The 18,786-nt window shown below is 38.6% G+C and overlaps 1 protein-coding gene across 1 annotated transcript in view; it reads left to right on the forward strand.

The window, feature by feature from the left end:
- The window catches only part of LOC144220567 (collagen alpha-4(VI) chain-like), a 128,547-nt gene that overhangs the window by 52,395 nt on the left and 57,366 nt on the right, over positions 1-18,786 (forward strand). Inside the window, exons 8-15 of the mRNA XM_077750876.1 lie at positions 76-410; positions 1,815-1,893; positions 3,428-3,573; positions 3,954-4,046; positions 5,865-5,918; positions 14,099-14,170; positions 15,230-15,256; positions 16,962-17,006. Coding sequence (XP_077607002.1) covers positions 76-410; positions 1,815-1,893; positions 3,428-3,573; positions 3,954-4,046; positions 5,865-5,918; positions 14,099-14,170; positions 15,230-15,256; positions 16,962-17,006 — 851 coding nt within the window. The remainder of the gene's footprint in view (positions 1-75; positions 411-1,814; positions 1,894-3,427; positions 3,574-3,953; positions 4,047-5,864; positions 5,919-14,098; positions 14,171-15,229; positions 15,257-16,961; positions 17,007-18,786) is intronic.

Here is an 18,786-nt window from a genome sequence, read left to right on the forward strand (position 1 = left end):
TTGGCTGATACATTCTGGGCTCAGTCATGCACCTATAGATTACTAATTTGATTTTTTTCTCCTCCACTTTCAAAGGATGCAACATAGATTTGTCTGTAGGAATTGATATTTCCAGTCCCACAAGGCAAGATCAGCAGAAGCTTCAAGGGTTACTGCCAGAGCTGATGCAACAGCTGTCCCTGCTTTCTAACATCAGCTGTAGTGTTCCTGGTCAACCCAGCATGATGTTCCGCTACTTGGTGCCTGGCTTACATGGCCAGCTTACTTTTGACTCAGGCTTTAAAAGTTACAGTGAAAAGATTATTCAGACGTTCTTAGTTCATCAGGCGGCCAAGAGCAACTATATGGATGTGGATTTTTTGCAGTCCTTGGGAGATCATGCTATCCGGCTCTCTTCTGCTAAAGTGAAGGTAATAAATGCTGAGAATCCATAATATGGAGCCAGTTGCCAGGGTGGGAGGCATAAGGCTTTTGTGTCTGAGGCCAATAAACTGTTCTTCACTGGAAAAAACATGGAAAAAACCATAGTCTTAAAAGACCAATACGGGATATGTTTTCATTCAATCAACAAATATTTACTAAGCCCAAGAAGCTCTGTGCTAAATAATGCGAGTAGGGATATAAGGACAAATCCCTGCCCTCAAGTTGTTCACAGGTTAGTGATCCATATTCTTCCATGGTGCAAATTCATTCCAAAGACAACTTGGAAGATATTAGCTCCTTATAGTCACTCATTGCCATGTAGAGTAGGGCCCATTATTTTCCAGCCAGCACTTTGAACTGTCTTTAATAGCTTACTAATGGCTTGTCCATGGTCGGCCCTTCCTCGTGTCCAAGAACTATACACATGCTAAAACCTATAGAGATGAAAAGATCTCATGTGATATTTTTTTTGGAAATGACATCTCCAAACTTTGAAAGTTACATTTAGTTTTTCCTTCAAAAATGCATCCTGTGGATTTATTTCTTAAAATACGTAATTCACTTTTAAATTAAAATTTTCTGTGAGTAAAGGTAACACATTTTAATTATAAAAATGCATTAAAATTTTGGTATTTTTGTGTCAATAAGGATGGATATTGTAAGGCAATTTTTGGAAGGTATTTTAAGTGAAGGGGTTAAGCTGGTTCAAATTCTTTTTTTGGTGGGGTGCCTTGGGGAGATTGAAGTAAAAACAAATGTGTAATGAATGGATCAAGAAGATGTGGTTTATCTATACCATGGAATACTACATGGCAATGAGAAACAATGAAATCTGGCCATGTGTAGCAACATGGATGGACCTTGAGGGTGTTATGCTGAGCGAAATAAGTCAGGCAGAGAAGGACAAATATCATATGTTTGCACGTATAGGAGGATTAGGAGGAACTTGATGGAGGAACAAGGGGGAGAAGAGGGGGGGAAATGGTGGGGGAGAGGGAGAGAGGCAAACCATGAGAGACTCTTGAATGCTGACAAAAACTGAGGACTGATGGATGTGGGGGGGAAGAGGGATGGGCATGGAGGAGGGCACTTGTGGGGATGAGCACTGAGTGTTATGTGGAAACTAATTTGACAATAAACTATTTGTAAAAAAAAAACAAAAAAACAAAAAACAAATGTGTAATAAAGTAACAAATAAATGAATGGGTGAAACAAAACAGGGTGTAAGACTGGATACAACCTGAAAAGCTAAACTTGTCTTTGCTTTTTGTAAATAAAATATGCAACTTCCAGCATCCATCTTCTCCCTCTTTTTTCATCCCTTTCCCTACTCCCCTTCCTTCCACTCCATCCCTGTTCCCCCCTACCCTTCTTTCTCTCATAAACAACAGGTCCTTTTAGTGTTCACAGATGGACGGGATGATGATCTCCAGAGACTGAAGGACACCTCTAACTTCCTCCGTAGTAAAGGTGAGTGCATATAGTTACCCTGGGTGGGTTGTTTCTCCCATAGGGAGCGAGATACTCTTTCAGATTTCTAGAAGGCACTGGATTCCATTAAGCCTTCCATAGACTAATCATAGAGTGGTTGGAGCTCAGTGCCCACAAGGGTGATGCTTTGTGTGAATTAGGGGCTGTTCAGGGTTGAGAGAACCCAGGATCCCATAACCCTGGCTGACAATGATCAAGGGTTGCTCTGACTGAGACAGGACTGACCAATTACCAGCCTGGCATCTGCTTTTGAAGGTTGAATGTGTAACTCCTACTTCATGATAATTGAGTGCTGTTTGCTCTTTCCTAACAAGGCTCTCTTTTTCCTAAACTCTGGAATCACCTTAAAGCTGGGCTTCATTTTTTCCACTGCCCTTCCTTCCTCCTTTTCTCACCAAGTCTTCCTCTTCCGCCACCCCTAAGTGCTGCTACTAGTCTGTATGGCATCTTTGTGAAATGGAAAAAAGATGCCAATGCTTTGGGTGTATGCAACCCTATGCCTGGGCGCCTGGCTGGATTAGTGGTTGTGCTGGCTGGAATTCAGTGCTCACCAGCTCCCTCAGCTGGGTGTGCTTGGACGGTACCACCTGTGCGCTGTGCCTGATTGCCGTTCAGTTCCCATTTTGTGCCACTCAAAAGCCCTAAAGCAAATTCAGGATGAACAACCAGCAACTCAAGCTCCGTATACCTTTCTCCCTCCTTGGTAGAGTATGTTCAGTATATTCCTCTGGAGATGATACTTTCCATTGGTTGATACTATGCTGGAATATTTTCTGTGATAACTTGCTCCCAACTGAATTTACCACATAGGAAGTTTAAAAAGTAAATTTTCTGGAAGGGAATTTGAAATCTTGGACAAAAGACAGCAAACTTTGCCTACGTTGCTAGATCAGCATTCCATTTCTAGAAATTTATTTTAAGGAATAATTAAGAATATGTATACAACTTTTAACCACAAGATTGTTAAGTAGCTTGTTTACACTAGCGAAAAGCTGATGTGTGTGTGAATTCACTGCTCAAGATGTTAACAGAAATATTTGTTCTGAAATTCTACAGTGATTTATAGCCCATTTGAAAAGTGTCCTTGTTCACTGGTTGTCTGTTACATGGACAAAGCCAGATGATTTTGCAGCGCCTTCATCAGTAGGATAGGTTCATGCTGCAAAAATAAACAGCCTTCAAATCCCAGTGGCTTAAAGGAGCAAGAATGTATTTATCTTATGCCTCGTGACCGCTAATTTGTCTCCTTCTCATCCCTCAAGGACTCAAGCTGAAAGAGGGTCTCTTCCTGTGGCAGGGGACAGGAAATAGGGCAAATTATGCACTGCTCTGAAAAATTCTCCCAGGGAGAGACACACCACTTCTGCTCATGTTTCATTGCTTAGAAATGCAGTTTGACACAAAACAGGTGAAGGATAGAGGAAGGGTGGGACAATGCATGAATATTTAGGGCCAGGACAAAGACCAGTCAAAAGACATGCAAGTAAATCTCCCACCTGCTGGTATTTTGAAGGATTCTCTGGGCTCCTCATTATTGGCCTGGAAGGTGTGCGTAAATTAGAAGAGCTCCAGGAGCTGGAATTTGGCAGAGGATTTTCATACAATCAGCCTCTGAGCATCACACAGCAATCCCTCCCAAGCATCTTACTGAAGCAACTTGTGAGTATTTTTTTCTAACGCCATCCTTCACTAGGTCTATTTATTCTAATAATTTAAAAAATCCAGAAGGAATTAAAGCATTTTAATGTTTATTTTACACACACACACACACACACACACACACACACACACACACAGAGTGCACGCAGGGGAGGGGCAGAGAGAGAGGGAGACCTAGAATCTGAGCTGTCAGCATAGATCCTGATACGGGGCTTGAACCCAGAAACCGTGGGTTCATGACTGAGCTAAAGTCAGATGTGCAACTGGTCGAGCCACCCAGGTGCCCCAAAACCTAGAGGAAATTCTGTCTCTTTAGTGTATAATGTGACAAAAGTTAACACAGATGAAAAAAATCATGTTATATGAATTTTGTTTCTCAGGATACAATTGTGGAAAGAAGATGCTGCAATACATATAAAAAGTGTTATGGAGAAGATGGACACCGAGGCGCTGGTGGGAACCCCGGGAGCAAGGTGAGAGTTTGTTGGACGTGGATGGTGGGGGGAGAGAGATGACATTTCAGTACCACTAGGTAGCAGGCCCCACGTTCTGTCTTTAACATACCTTTGCTAATTCTACCCTCTTAACAAATCTTTGAGGTAAATATTATTTTACAGGTGTGCAGTAGAGGCTTAGAGAAGGAACATTATTTTCCAAAGTCACACTCGTACAAAGAGGCATTTTGGGATTTAAGCCCTTTGTCTATCTGACTCCAAGTCTCGTGTTCTTTCCACTACATTATGCTGCCTCCTTACATTTATTTAATAAGTAATTTCACAGACAAATTTCACAGACTCTACTACTGCACAAACGTTTTTACTTGTCTGCAGAATTTTCACTTGCGCATCATCTGCTTTCTTTAGAACAGTTAGTACCTCTTCCCCTCTGAGCTAACTAACATTCTATTCCAGAAAATTAAACTGAGAAAAGATACAATTGCTTTGTTCAGTACTGGTCATTTTGCATCCGCCTGTTAACTCCATGGTGAAGTGATAGAAAATTACCATGTCCCACTTTAATTATTAATTTTTTTATTAAGCATTTTTTAATGTTTATTTTTTAAGAGAGAGAGTGCATATGAGTGGGAGAGGGGCAGAGAGAGAGGGGAACAGAGGATCTGAAGTGGGCTTTGTACTGACAGTAGACAGCTCAATGTGGAGCTCAGACTCATGACATGAGATCACAACCTGAGCCCAAAGGCACCCAGGTGCCCCTAACACTTCCCACTTTTAAAGGAGAATAAATCTCACGTAAAGTGGTCCTCATTTATCCAGGGACACGGGCTTTACAATGGGATAATCACAAAACCTCACGTAAGATTGAATTAAACCCATTGGCTTTGCCCATCTTTTTATATTCTCTTTTTAAGATATTCTGTGAGATTGTTGGAATGACCTCTTACTGACTTTGCAGATCAATCTTGATTTAGAACAGTATAAGGTATATAATTACTTCTCAAGAAAAATTGTAGTAATTCCCTACCACTAGATTCTTCCTCCATTGTGTTGTTCTTAGGTATCAGACTGGAGAATTAGGAAGTTAAGCTTGGGAACCTCTTGATATGTGTTTTGTGTGTGTGTGTGTTTGTTTTGTTTTGTTTTGCATGCCAAGGACTCTGCCTCACAGGCCAAAGATGGGAATGCCTTGAATAATTGACTTCTTTGCTCTTTCTGTCTTAAGAATTCAGTGGTTGGTTGCATTGACATTCACGTCTTTGTTGATCCCAAAGAGAACATGGCTCCTGTATCTTATTGACCAGTTTTTCAATAAAATAAACACATCTGGCTATAAATGGCAAGCCAAACTTCCTTGAGAGGAAATAGTTTATGTGTTTAGTTATCTAAGAAGTAAAAAAAAGACAGAGAAAGAGATTAAACAGCTGAGTCATACAGAAATAAACAACCATTTCTCATAAGTAATATGAGCAGAAACACCTTTGTTTCCTGACTTTTTGTAAAACAAGGTCAAAGTCCTCTTTAAGAGGAACAGTGTTCCTTAAACACTTAATTAGAAGTTCATTTTGATTTGGGTTTTTGACAAAATGGTTTAAAAAGTATTTTAGAAAAATAAAAATAGGTTGATGTGCCAACTGTTTAGAAAAACAGATATTCAAGATAGGCCAAAAATATTTGTTTCTGTATGTCTTTATACATTGTGCTCAATGCTTAGTAGATTCTCAATATAATGTCAACTCCATGAGACAAGGTATCTGTTAGTAACGATTTTTTATTTTATTTTTGAGAAAAGAATTTAGAATCCAAGTTATTTCTTTTGATTTCTTTTTTTTCCAGGGAAAGAAGGGTGCTGATGGATTACCTGGTCATCCTGGTGAAGAAGGTGGACATGTAAGTACTGCATCTTATTTTTTTTCTTTGAAGGAATATGGTAAAATAGGTCAAATATTAGAAACACTTAACTGTAGTTGTCATGAAAAATTTTTTCATCTATTTCATTTACAATGGGTTTAAGATATCTATATAAAAACAACTACTTGTTATAACAAAATGTTGGGTGGACAGATTTTGTAAAAGATAGAGTCTCTAGCAGGTGTTTAATGATAAGTGTTGTCATTTTAGTCTGAAGTTGAGGTAACGGAAAATGTGGTCTGTGTCTAATGAGTATGTATGTAATAGTAGTTGTTAATTGTGAGCTAAATTGCATGTAATTTGTTACTGTTAAAGAGATAACAATGTTTGTAAGTAGTTTAACAAAACATGATGAAGAAATTCAAGGCCATTCTTGTAACAAGATCATCCAGATGCCTCCTGGGTGGCTGAAAAAGTGATAGAGTTATAGTTACCCACAAATAGTTTGCACATAACCCCAGTTATATCCCGGGCATGGGAAAGTTAGCTGTCATGTGATTAGATATGGAGAAAAATGCATGCTGTAGAGAGAATTGTTAGCTAAGGAATTGGAATGTAGTAGGTACCACCTTTATCACATCGTATAAACATCAAAAGGATGTTGGGATGCCATAGGTTTCAGTTAATTTCAAATGGTGGAAAACCACTTTGCCACAGGTGTCTATTTTAAGGTTGATTTGTATACACCACTGTTCTCAAACTTTTGGTCTCAAGAAACTCTCGAAGATTATTGAGGACCTCAGTCAAAGAGCTTTTGTTGATGTAGTTTCTATCTGTTGATATTTACCACATTAGAAATAAAAATTGCAAGAATTTTAAATTATTTATTTGCTTTACTCCCAAATAAGAAAACCAAGACCTTAATATAAATGACTTATTCCTTTATGAAGAATAACTATATTTTCCAAAACAAAGTAAGTGAGTGAGAAGAATATCATTGTTTTAAAGGGTTTCAGTATCTGGCTTCTTAGAAGACAGCTGGATTCATACGTCTGCTTCTGTGTTCAATCTGTTGTGATATCACTTGATTTGTGGTTTCTTAAAAACTTTGCTCTACACTTCGGAGAGAATAAGAGCAAGAAAAGGAAGTAGCATCTTGGTGTAATTAGGAAAGTAGTTTTAACTTTCGGAGCACCTCCTCCCAAAGGGTGTGGGGGGCCTGAAGGGCCCTCGGACCGTACGTTTCACATTGCTGGAATGTCCATGCATCAGTGTTCTTGTCACCCCATGAGAGTTGCACATTGTTTTATTCTAAACATTTAGGCTGCTGGAACTTGGAAAATCAGCAGAAATTAGAAAAAGAAATGTAGCTTCTAGGGCCTACATAAGCTGATTCATTTCTTTGATTATATTTGTTGGAGAATTGCTCAACTTTTCTTTCTTTAATTTGCCTCAGCCATTAGTCTTAGATGTTAGAAATACATTCAGAAATGTGGGCTGTGCATTTTTGCTACTTTGTTCAGGTATGGAGAAAATATTTTTTCTATTTTTATGATGTTTTAAAAGTCCTTTTAGTGTTAATTTTGAAAAATATGTATGTACGTACGTACGTATGTATGTATGCATGTATTTGAGAGAGAGAGAAAAGAACATGAGCAAGGGAGAAGGGCAGAGGGAGAGAATCTTAAGCAGGCTCCACGCTCAGCATGGAGCCCAATGTGGGGCTCGATCCCACAACCTTGAGATCATGACCTGAGCCAAAATCAAGAGTCCAGTACTCAATTGACTGAGCCACCACGGCGCCCCAAGTGTTATTTTATTTATTTATTTTTGCTTGGCCTCTGGATCAATGAGCCTGGCCAAATTTAAGACAATAATTGAGGGTCTGACCAACCCTCATTGTCACCACTTTCAGACAAATATGATATAAACAAGCCCTGGCCTGTCTAGAGTAAGAGGCAATTTTGTCCCCCTTCTCTGCTCTCTTAACATCCTAAAACCAAGATGGTTTATAAAGACTCTAGTACAGAGTTAGGAATAAAATATGAGTGATATATATAATTTTATAAATTAAAAATTTCATAGTAGCCATCTTAAAGACCATAAAAATAAATAGGTGACATTAATTTTAGTAATATATTTTATTTAATCCAGTCTATCCAAAATATAATTATTTCAACATGTAATTAATATAAAAAACGATGAGATCTTTTTAATGTTTGTTTATTTTTGAGACACAGAGGGACAGAGCATGAATAGGGGAGCAGCAGAGAGAGAAGGAGACACAGAATCTGAAGCAGGCTCCAGTCTCTGAGCTGTCAGCACAGAGCCCGATGTGGGGCTCAAACCCGTGAACTGTGAGACCATGACCTGAGCTCAAGTCGGATGCCTAACCGACTGAGCCACCCAGATGCCCTGATGAGATCTTACTTTTTAAAATATACTTTGAAATCCTGTGTGTATATCACATCTACAGCATATCTCAGTTTGGACTAGACACATTGCAAGTGCTCCGTAGCCACGCGTGGTATATATGGCTCTAGTAGGTGCCATTTTCTTTTTACTGCATTTCTCACAAGAGAAGGTGACAGAATATGTTGTCCTCTGAATGGCTTTGAATATGGTTTCCTCCCAAAGCAGGTCAGACAGGTCTGCTCATTGGCCAAGGCACCTCTTTGCAGATGGCAGGCTTCGGAATGGGGCTATAATTTGTAGATTCAAATTGAAAGTATATAATGACAAATAGTTCATTTTTCCAATTATCTATTACTCCTCTTCCCCTGGAGAACACTCCTCCCCCGCCCCCCAACAAAAAGTCAGTGGTGTAAAACAACAATCATTTTATTACATCCAAGGACTCTGTGGGTGGGGAAGCTAAAAAGGAAAGAGCAAGTGGCCTGAGGTCTCAGCTGAGCTGACTGGGTTGCTGGATGACCCACTGCAGAGATGACTTCCCCTCTCATGCTCTGGAGTTTGGCTGGGATGGCAGAAGGATGGGTCATGATGATTCAAGAACAGGTATGGTGGCTGGTTCTAAGAGGGAGCATCCACCAAGGAGGTTCCATCCTGAGAGGGAACATTCCTGGAGACCAAGGCTGAAGCTCAAGTCTTCTGAGAGAGCCTCAGAAGTCAAGTGGTAACTTTTCTGCCTCATTCTATTGGGTACAAGCAGGTCACTTACTGCAGACCAGATTCAAGAGGGATGGGGCTGGGGATTAGACCCTTTCTCTTGGTGGGGGTGTGGCAAGGTCATACACAGAAGAGCAGTGAGATTATTTTGTGGCCATCTTTGGAAAATACAATCTGCCAGATTCATAAATTCTATATATTTCCAAAATGTACCTAGTATGAGATGGTGGTTTAAATATGCATTGGTTACATACCAAAGCCTTACATATCAAATTACTCAGATTATCTAGGGTCCCCAAGAACAGTTATGTAACTTCAGTAGTAACAAAACCAGCTAACATTTGTTGAGGACTTCATATATGCCAGATGCGTGGCTAAACATTTTCTATACATTTCCTCATTTCATCTACAAAACATTACTGTTATTATTATCCTCATTTCTCATAAAAGAACTTGAGCCAGTCTAGCTTTTGAACAGCTTTTGATGATATTATTCTTTCCATAAAATCGTGGCTATAATTGATAGCTTAAACAACTACTGTGAACAAATGGGTGACCAGTTTTTAAACAGGTTAAAGCTTAGTATCTGAATGAAAAACAGAGTAAGCCCAAATTTTATCCTGAAAACAATTTGACATATGTGCTCATTATAAGGCAATTCCTATTTTCTCATGAGGACATCCTAAAAAATGCTTTTGCTCAATTAGAGTATATGAACTTTGAGGAACATGGGTGACAAATGTCTACTTAAAACATTTAACTTATTTGGTTATACAAATATTTTAAAGTCTTTCATATGTAGAATGATGTAAGAAATTCTGCTTTTTCTATCTTTCTCATATTTTATCAGATCATTAAAAATTTTTCCCAAGGAGTTTCTATATCAGTTTTCCCATCATTCCTAGAGTCTCTTTTTGGGACTATTTTACCTGGTTTTCTAGAGTCCATTGTGTTGACTTCTGTGTAAGTTATTTAAGATAAACCACTTTTTAAGTCTGTTTATAAAGCCTGCCTTAGAAAACTTCAAAAACCCATTGCATCATTTTTCTTGTGAGAATACCTTTATGGTCTCCACAGTATAATCATGAATCCTATTGCTTAGAAAAGTGATTTTTAAAAATCTCGTTTGCATGGCATCTCACACTTGAAATTGTGAGGTCTCACTTTCAAATATGATAAATAAGTAATCTCTGTTAGATTTCTTTACCTCCTTTGTTTTTCTCTTAACTGATTTAGTAGCTGACATCCGTAAGGATCCTATACATATCTCAAATTAATACTGACTGGGTGTCACTACTATGCTGTTCAAAGTTCAGAAATGGAGAAAGTACTTTAAAATATGAGAATCTTTGTGAAGACTTTGGGAAAATTCACGTTTAAGAATACTCGTTTTTTCTGAGGACTAATTTTGGGAAAACACATACCTAGTCATGTATGCATGGCAACTGAAACTTTAGCAATTGTGGGTAGAAGTCATAAGAGCGAGTTTTTTACTTTTTCTTTTAAATTTTTAGTTGTGGCAAAGTATACATAACATAAGACTTATCATCGTAACCATTTTCAAGTGTACAGGTCAGTGGTATTAAGTACATTCATGTTGCTGTGCAAACTGTCACCACCACGCATCTCCAGAACTCTTTTCACCTTGCAAAACTGAAACTGTCCCCATGAGACCCTAACTCCCCACGACCTCCTCCCCCTAGCCTCTGCCAACTACCATTCTACTTTCTGTCTGTATGAATTTGGTCCTTCTAGGTCCTTATTAGGAGCAAACGATATTTGTATTTTGGGCTTATTGCATTTGGCATAAGAGCCTTAAGATTCATCTGTGTTGTAGCATGTCAGAATCTCCTTCCTTCCTAAGGCTGAATACTATTCCATTGCATGGGTATGCCACTTTTTGTTTTTCCATTTACCTGTCAATGGACACGTGGGTTGTTTACACCTGACAGCTGTCGTGAATAATGCTGCTATGAATATGGGTGTGCAAATATCTCTTCGAGACCCAGCTTCCAATTCTTTGGGGTATATACCCAGAAGTGGAATTGGGAGATCCTATGGTAAGTCTGTTTTTAGCTTTTTTGAGAGACTGCCATATGTTTTCCATGGCAAGGGCACTCTTATAGCCCCACCAACAGTGCATGAGGGTTCCAATTCCTTCACATCCTCTCCGACAGTTGTGGTTTGTTTTTTGTTTTTTTTTAATCTTTTTTTTTTTTATGTTTTATTTATTTCTAGGAGAGAGAGAGAGAGAGACAGTGTGAGCAGGGGAGGGTCAGAGGGAGACGGAGTCACAGACTGAAACAGGCTCCAGGCTCTGAGCTGGCAGTCAGCACAGAGCCCGACGCGGGGCTCGAACCCACGAACCGCGAGATCATGACCTAAGCGAAAGTCGGACGCTTAACCGACTAAGCCACCCAGGCGCCCCTTTTTGTTTTTGTTTTTGATAATAGCTATCTTAAGAGTGTTTTGTTTCGTTAAAAACAAATTTTAAGAATTTTCCCTTTGTGTCCCTGCTTTGTCAGGGACATTTGTTTTGCAGGCAACTATTTTCTTTTCTTTTTTTTTTTTTTTGTTAATATAATATATTGTCAAATTGGTTTCCATACAACACCCAGTGCTCATCCCAACAAGTTCCCTCCTCCATGCCCATTACCCACTTTCCCCTCTCCCCCCACCCTGCATCAACCCTCAGTTTGTTCTCAGTATTTAAGAGTCTCCTATGGTTTGCCTCCCTCCCTCTCTGTAACTTTTTTTTTTAACCCTTCCCCTTCCCCATGGTCTTCTGTTAAGTTTCTCAAGATCCACATATGAGTGAAAGCATATGTTTTCTGTGTTTCTCTGTCTGACTTATTTCACTTAGCATAATACCCTCCAGTTCTACCCATGGCACTGCAAATGGCCAGATTTCATTCTTTCTCATTGCCAAGTAGTATTCCATTGTATATATAAACCACATTTTATGTATCCATTCATCAGTTGATGGACATTTAGGCTCTTTCCATAATTTGTCTATTGTTGAAAGTGCTGCCATAAACATTGGGGTACATGTGCCCCTATGCTTCTGCACTCCTGTATCCCTTGGGTAAATTCCTATCAGTGCTATTGCTGGGTCATAGGGGAGTTCTATTGTTAATATTTTGAGGAACCTCCACACTGTTTTCCAGAGGGGCAGCACCAGTTTCATTCCTACCAACAGTGTAGAAGGGTGCGCATTTCTCCACATCCTCACCAGCACCTAGAATCCTCTGATTTGTTCATTTTAGCCACTCTGGCATGAGGTGGTATCTCAGTGTGGTCTTGATCTGTATTTCCCTGATGATGAGTGAAGTTGACCATCGTTTCATGTGTCTGTTGGCCATCTGGATTTCTTCTTTGGAGAAGTGTTTATTCATGTCTTCTGCCCATTTCTTCACTGAGTTATTTGTTTTTTGGGTGTGGAGTTTGGTGATTTCCTTATAGATTTTGGTTGCTTGCCCTTTATCCAATATGTCATTTGCAAATATCTTTTTCCATTCTGTCTGTTGCGGTTTAGATTTGTTGATTGTTTCCTTTGCTGTGCAGAAGCTTTTTATCTTGATGAGGTCCCAATAGTTCATTTTTGCTTTTAATTTCCTTGTGTAGGCAACTATTTTTTAATACAGGCGACAAACTAATTATTCATGACTGATAACACTATATGGTGCATTATTGTAAGTGGATATGTTAAAATTAGATTGTCCATATGAAATGTAAACACCACACATTGAATCTAACAATGTGGATAGCTAGGAAGAAGGGGGAGAATAGACAATGAGTTGTCATCTACTGTGCGTTAGGTTTTGCGTTCAGCATTTTGTACATGTTATGACATTTAATCTTTATCACAACCCTCCAGATATGTGCTAATACTTTCATTTTATGGATGTGGAGTTCAAAACTCCGTGTGACTTTTAAAGTCAGACAGAGAAGGTTGCCGATGTGCCCAAACTCATGTCTGTTTGATGTCAAGACCTCTGCTTTTCTCATTATCTCTTTCTGTCTAAGTATAAAACACTCATTTGTCCAATCTATGTGAGTCGTGAAGTACTTTCAATACAGTATCTCATGCATGCACTACAACAATTCTTTGAATGTGCAGAATCAATATTGCCCAGATCCATATTTTATAAATGGAGAAAATTGTAATTCATAGAGTCATGTGTTTATCCAAGCTCACCAAGTAAATTAGAAGCAGAACTAGGACTTGAACTCAGGACCTTTCCTTTTTTATCCAAAGTGTTTCTCACTTTACCATGTTCTCTTGTACTGTCCTGGGCAGCTTATGTGGTTAAGTTATCCAACATTATTAAATCAAAGTGAGATTATATTCGTAGACTCTTTTGATGAAAGCTCATGGGCTATACAGTACTTTCTAATTTATAATTAATTAATATGGCAAAAGGCATGCTATCTACCATTCCCTTCCCTATCTAATACCTAAAACAAAAGGTTATATTCACTAATATAATTTAGGAAGTCGTTTCTTCAAATTCTGAGTGGATGTCTACTATTTGCCAGACACTATACTGAAGGCTGGGATCCCAGAAATAAATAAGTGAGTCCTTGTCTCCTTAGAAGCTCTCCATATAGCAGGAAACACAGAAACAGGTAATAATGCACAATGTAACAGAAAAAGCTTCTCAGAAGAAGAAGTGACATATGATCTACACCTTAGGAATGGACAGGATTTCACCTAGAAGAGAAGGGGTTAAATAGTGGTTTATTCTTTGTGGAATCACAAGGAAGCCTTCATCCAATTTTAGCTGTCTGCAAGCAATGTTCAGACACAACTTCTATTTTGTTTGAATTCTGAAATGGCTTGAATGAATTGGTCAAAAATATAGATAATGTGGATTTGTCTGATTTGGGGTTATCAATATGGGCAGTTGACATATAAACATTCTGATTACCTTGCAAGTGATCTGATCATGTCTCTGAGGAAGTAGAAGTAATTGGAAGGGCAGCATCATATTTTAGTCATTCTGATGGTCATTATTGCTGGTTTGAATTAATTGGGTGGTGACGGAGATAGTTGCTTGACTCTTTCCATGTGTGTTTTTATTCCATAGGGAGAAAGAGGCCCACAGGGTCTTCCTGGACCCCGAGGTGAGGAAGGATGCCCAGGTATGAGAGGACCTAAGGTGAGTGTGGACCTTGAGCTGTGGAATTCTTTCCCTTTCCCTGTTTGATCCCTTGAGTTTGAGGAAAATCTTAATTCTTCAACATAGCATCTTAGCTTCTTCTCAGACTGAGGGTTTCCCGGAAGTAGAGCCTGAGAAAAGGGGCCAAGTACAAATAGTTTATAGGGAGAGGATCTCAGTAAATACTATCAAGACAGGAAAGGATTTAGGGAAGGAAGGTGGCCTAAGAAGGGTATGGTATCAATTAGATAGCCACAGTGGGTAGATAGAGCCTCATCCTGCTAAGGAACTGTGTGAACCATTGTTGAACATGCTCCTCAATGTTATCGCACCCAAGGGGTGAGAGAGTTGGGGTGTTTATGCACCAAATCCTATCAGGCATTAGTTATAAGCTGCTCCCAGTGGATATTATTTCCCCAGGACTTCTGGCCTGTCTTGCATGTGGACAGGCTCTGGTATCAGAAAAAGTCCTCAGAAAAGGCATAGTGCTGGCAGTTAGAAAGGGGGTTGAGAATACTGAAATTTTAAAGCCTAAAGCAATAATGGGTGGGGCTCCCTTTTCAGTGGGTTCATAAATATCTCTTAACCTTCCAGGATTAGAGAATATCCTTTAAGAAGGCCAGAAAATTTTCTCTACAACTCAGAGTATTATGGAGAGATTTTCTGACCAAAGTGACCATATTCTCTATGCTCTAACAAGTTACTCTTTCAGTTAATTTGTGCTGTTGTTCCTGTAAGACTTCTCATGCTTGTTGGCCAGTGTACTCTCACTTTTGTTGGAAAAAAATATGATTCTTCTATTATAAAACTGGCCGGTCATTGCTCACCCCTGCTATGTGAGGAGTTACCAATGTGATTTTATCCAAGTCACACTCAAAGGGGAGCTGTAGTAATCAGGGTACTGTGGTGTTCATTATAGTTGCTGGAGAAGAAATCTTCATTTTGACCTGCTAATTAGTTGCCTTGTCTTGGGATTTGGGAATATATGGTGTCCTAAGAGAAACAAAGGTTTAAAAATCTTATTCAAACTCAATTCTTTTCATTTTTTCCTAAATTTAGGGAGCAAGAGGATTTTCTGGAGAGAAGGTAGGTGACCTTCCTTACTCTTCTTAAACTGGAGAGCAATTTCTGTGGGAAACAATAAGTTACTTGCTTTTCCTTTGCTTGAGTGAGGTGAGCCTCAAAACTTTTCGACAAGGGGATATGTCAGATGATATTAACGGCCAAACTACTATGCCAATAAATGGCTATTTGTAAGGTATGTATTTCATGTTTATGGTAGGGACATATTTGATAATATTCATGCCCTGCTAATCCTATGATAATTGAGCCACCATATTCATCACATGACCCTCAGGAAGAGTTGGTCCTGAATTCAAGGTGTGGTAGGGAGGGGTCTGGTCAAGGCGAGTGTCAAATGGGAGATGGATGCCAGGACAGGGTTGGTGGGAAAGGAGCTGGCACAGTGAAGGAGTGGCTTTACATTCAGATTCAGAAGCAAAGTATCCATTTGCTCATTCAGGTACTCAAGAAATATTTTTGTTGATACCCATTCTGCTCCCACATTATCCTTGAGAGTGGTTACAAAGTGATGGACAAGGCAGACAAGGGCTGAGAGAGCTTTACTCATGTCTCCTGTTACCACTGATTCACTCGTGTGGCTTGTGGCCAATATACTGCATAATTTTAGTATGAGAGTTTGGTGTGCTTATTTTCATACACTAACCCAGCTGTCTTTTGGTTTAAAAAAAGTGCCTGAAACTTGGTTTCCTCATGCATATGGTAGGAGTGATCAACTATTCCACAGGCATAATATGCATTTTATTTGGCTTGCAAAACTCTGGACTTTTTTTGTTTTTCTCAAAAGATGCTTTATAATAAATATGCTAACTGTCATTCTGAGATAGTTGTCGAAATGAAGGGCCCATGAGTTGGAAGTGATGGAATATTTGAGGAGACATTACTATACAACTGTCAGTCTTTAATCTTATCCAGTTAGTTTCAATTTTTAAGTCCTTAAGGACTTTTCTGATTTTAAGTCTCCTTAAATGCATACATGTGGATACATTCCCATTTAGTTCCTCCTTAATCTGGGCTCTTCTAAGTTTCCATTATGCAAATTAATTCAGGCATATTTGCCTATCTTTTTAAATTAAAAAAAGTCAATCACAAAAGGACCATCTTTAATTTTTTTTTTTTAATGTCTGTTAGAGAGAGAGAGAGCGACAGAGAGACACAGGACACAAGGGGGAAGGGGCAGAGAGAAAGAGGGAGACACAGAATCTGAAGCAGGCTCCAGGCTCTGAGCTGTCAGCACACAGCCCAATGCAAGGCTTGAACTCATGAACTGTGAGATCATGACCTGAGCCAAAGTCAGAAGCTTAACCGACTGAGCTACTCAGGTTCCCCAGACCGTCTTTAACATGTGGACAACCAGCGGGAAATGTTTTATTCAGCTTTATGAAAGAGTTACTACTTGTTCCCAGTGCAAAAGTGGAAAAAAGAAGTCTTTATACCCATTTGAAATTTGAGTTTCTTTTTTTCTTACCTTTTTTCTTTTCTTTAGCACTTAAAACTGTCAGGGAAAACAGTGTATAATGCTAGCAACTATTTGGGAATGAAAATAATCATTGTTTTTTAATATGTAAATGCAGTTTATAAATGTCATTTCAGAAGGTCTAGATTCTTCTACCAACTAAAAACTATATTAGCAAGGATATTAACATCAAAGCAGTAGTCATGTACACCTGGTCCACTTTCCTTTAACAGTTTCTCTTCCTCTGCTCCACAGGGAGATCCTGGTGATGAAGGTGTTGATGGCTTGAATGGGGAACAGGTATAGAAAGTTTCTCATTCTATGTTTCTCCCTCTACTAGTTTGGAATTTATACTCTCTATTTATATTTTCCATGGTATAGTCTAGATATGCTAGCATGCATACTCAACAATGTCTTAAGTTAATCTCTTAATTGTCCTTATCCTCAAAATATAAGGTCCTTAGAAACTTAGCTCTAATCAAATGCTTTCTATAATACATATTATTGTCCAGTATTTTATTTTCATTTATTTTTGGTAAATTCTGCCAATCAGTTACTGTTATTATTATTGTTTTATTTAGTCATTGCTTATCTAGCTTTAGCCTTATGTGTTACTTTCACTGATGCCTTCAAAAGAACATGAAAGATCCTGTTTCTTTTGCCTAAGGTACAACTTTTAGAATTTCCTTTGATGAAGTTTGTAAACTCCTTTGGTTTTTGATTCTCTGAAAATTTCTTTATTTTACTATTTTTCTTAAAAGATAGTTCTTGGGGAAATAATGATTTTCTTCTGGCACTTTGAAAATGTAATTTCACAGTCTTCTAGCTTCTATTGTCTTCTGTCTTTCATTATTGCTGTTAAGAAATTATCCATCAGGGCACCTGGGTGGCTCAGTCGGTTAAACGTCTGCCTTTGGCTCAGGACATGATCTTATGGTTCGTGGGTTGGACCCCCACATCAGTCTGTATGCCAACAGCTCAGAGCCTGGAGTCTTTTTGGATTCTGTGTCTTCATGTCTCTCTACCCTTCCCCCCACTTGCCTGTGCCCACGCTCTCTCAAATAAACATTAAAAAAAAAGAAGTTATCCATAAAACTAATTGTTGTTCCCTTGTCAGAAGTCTTAACAAAAAAATATCATACTGCTTTAAAATTTCCTCTTCTAAGGGAAGCAAAAATAAGATAAAAACAGAGAGGGAGACAAACCATGAGAGACTCTTAAATACAGAGAACAAATAGGGTCTCTGGAGGGGTGTTGGGTAGGGGGATGGGCTAAATAGGCGAAGGGCATTAAGGAGGACACTTGTTGGGATGAGCACTGGGTGTTATATATAAGTGATGAATTACTAAATTCTATTCCTGAAATCATTATTACACTATATGTTAACTAGCTTGGAAGTTAATTTAAAACAAATTCCGCTTCTTTCTTTCTAGTGTTCTGTAGTTTCAATATGATGTGTCCAGGTGTGGGTTTCTTTTTATTTACCCTGCTTGGGGTTTGTTAGGTTTTTGAATCTGAGAATTTGTGTCTCCTATCACTTTTGGAAACTCCTTAGCAAAGTCTCATTTTGAAATTTTTATCCTTCCCATTTTCTCTACTATCCCTTTTTGGAAAAAAATTGTCCTAATGTCTCTTAATCTCCCTTTCATGTTTTCTGTTTGTCTTCCTGTGCTGCATTCTGAATGCTTTCTTCAGTTTCAAGTCCATTAATCCTTAAGTCACTTGTGTTAAATATACTATTTAACCTGTCCATTGGATTTTTAATTTCAATTATTCTGATCTTTTCTTTCAAGAAGTTCTATCTTTCTCAATTTTGCTTGATCTCTCTCTTTTTTTAACAGTTGCTAATTATTTTACTCATTCATTTTTTAAACCTATTTAAATATATTAAATACACATATTTTATATTCTGCATATGATAATTCCAACAGCTATAGTCACTGCAAGTCTGATTTTGTTGTCTGTGGTTTCTGCTCGCTTCTCCACCATGGTGTCTCCCTCACGTATATTGTGACTTTTGATTTAAACTCATTTTTGATTGAACTTCAGCTGTGAGAAGTCATTAAGGCCTGAGTTGAGG

The sequence above is a fragment of the Crocuta crocuta genome, unplaced genomic scaffold (assembly GCF_008692635.1).
Source record: "Crocuta crocuta isolate KB4526 unplaced genomic scaffold, BGI_CrCroc_1.0 scaffold279, whole genome shotgun sequence".
Taxonomy (NCBI): Eukaryota; Metazoa; Chordata; class Mammalia; order Carnivora; family Hyaenidae; genus Crocuta; species Crocuta crocuta.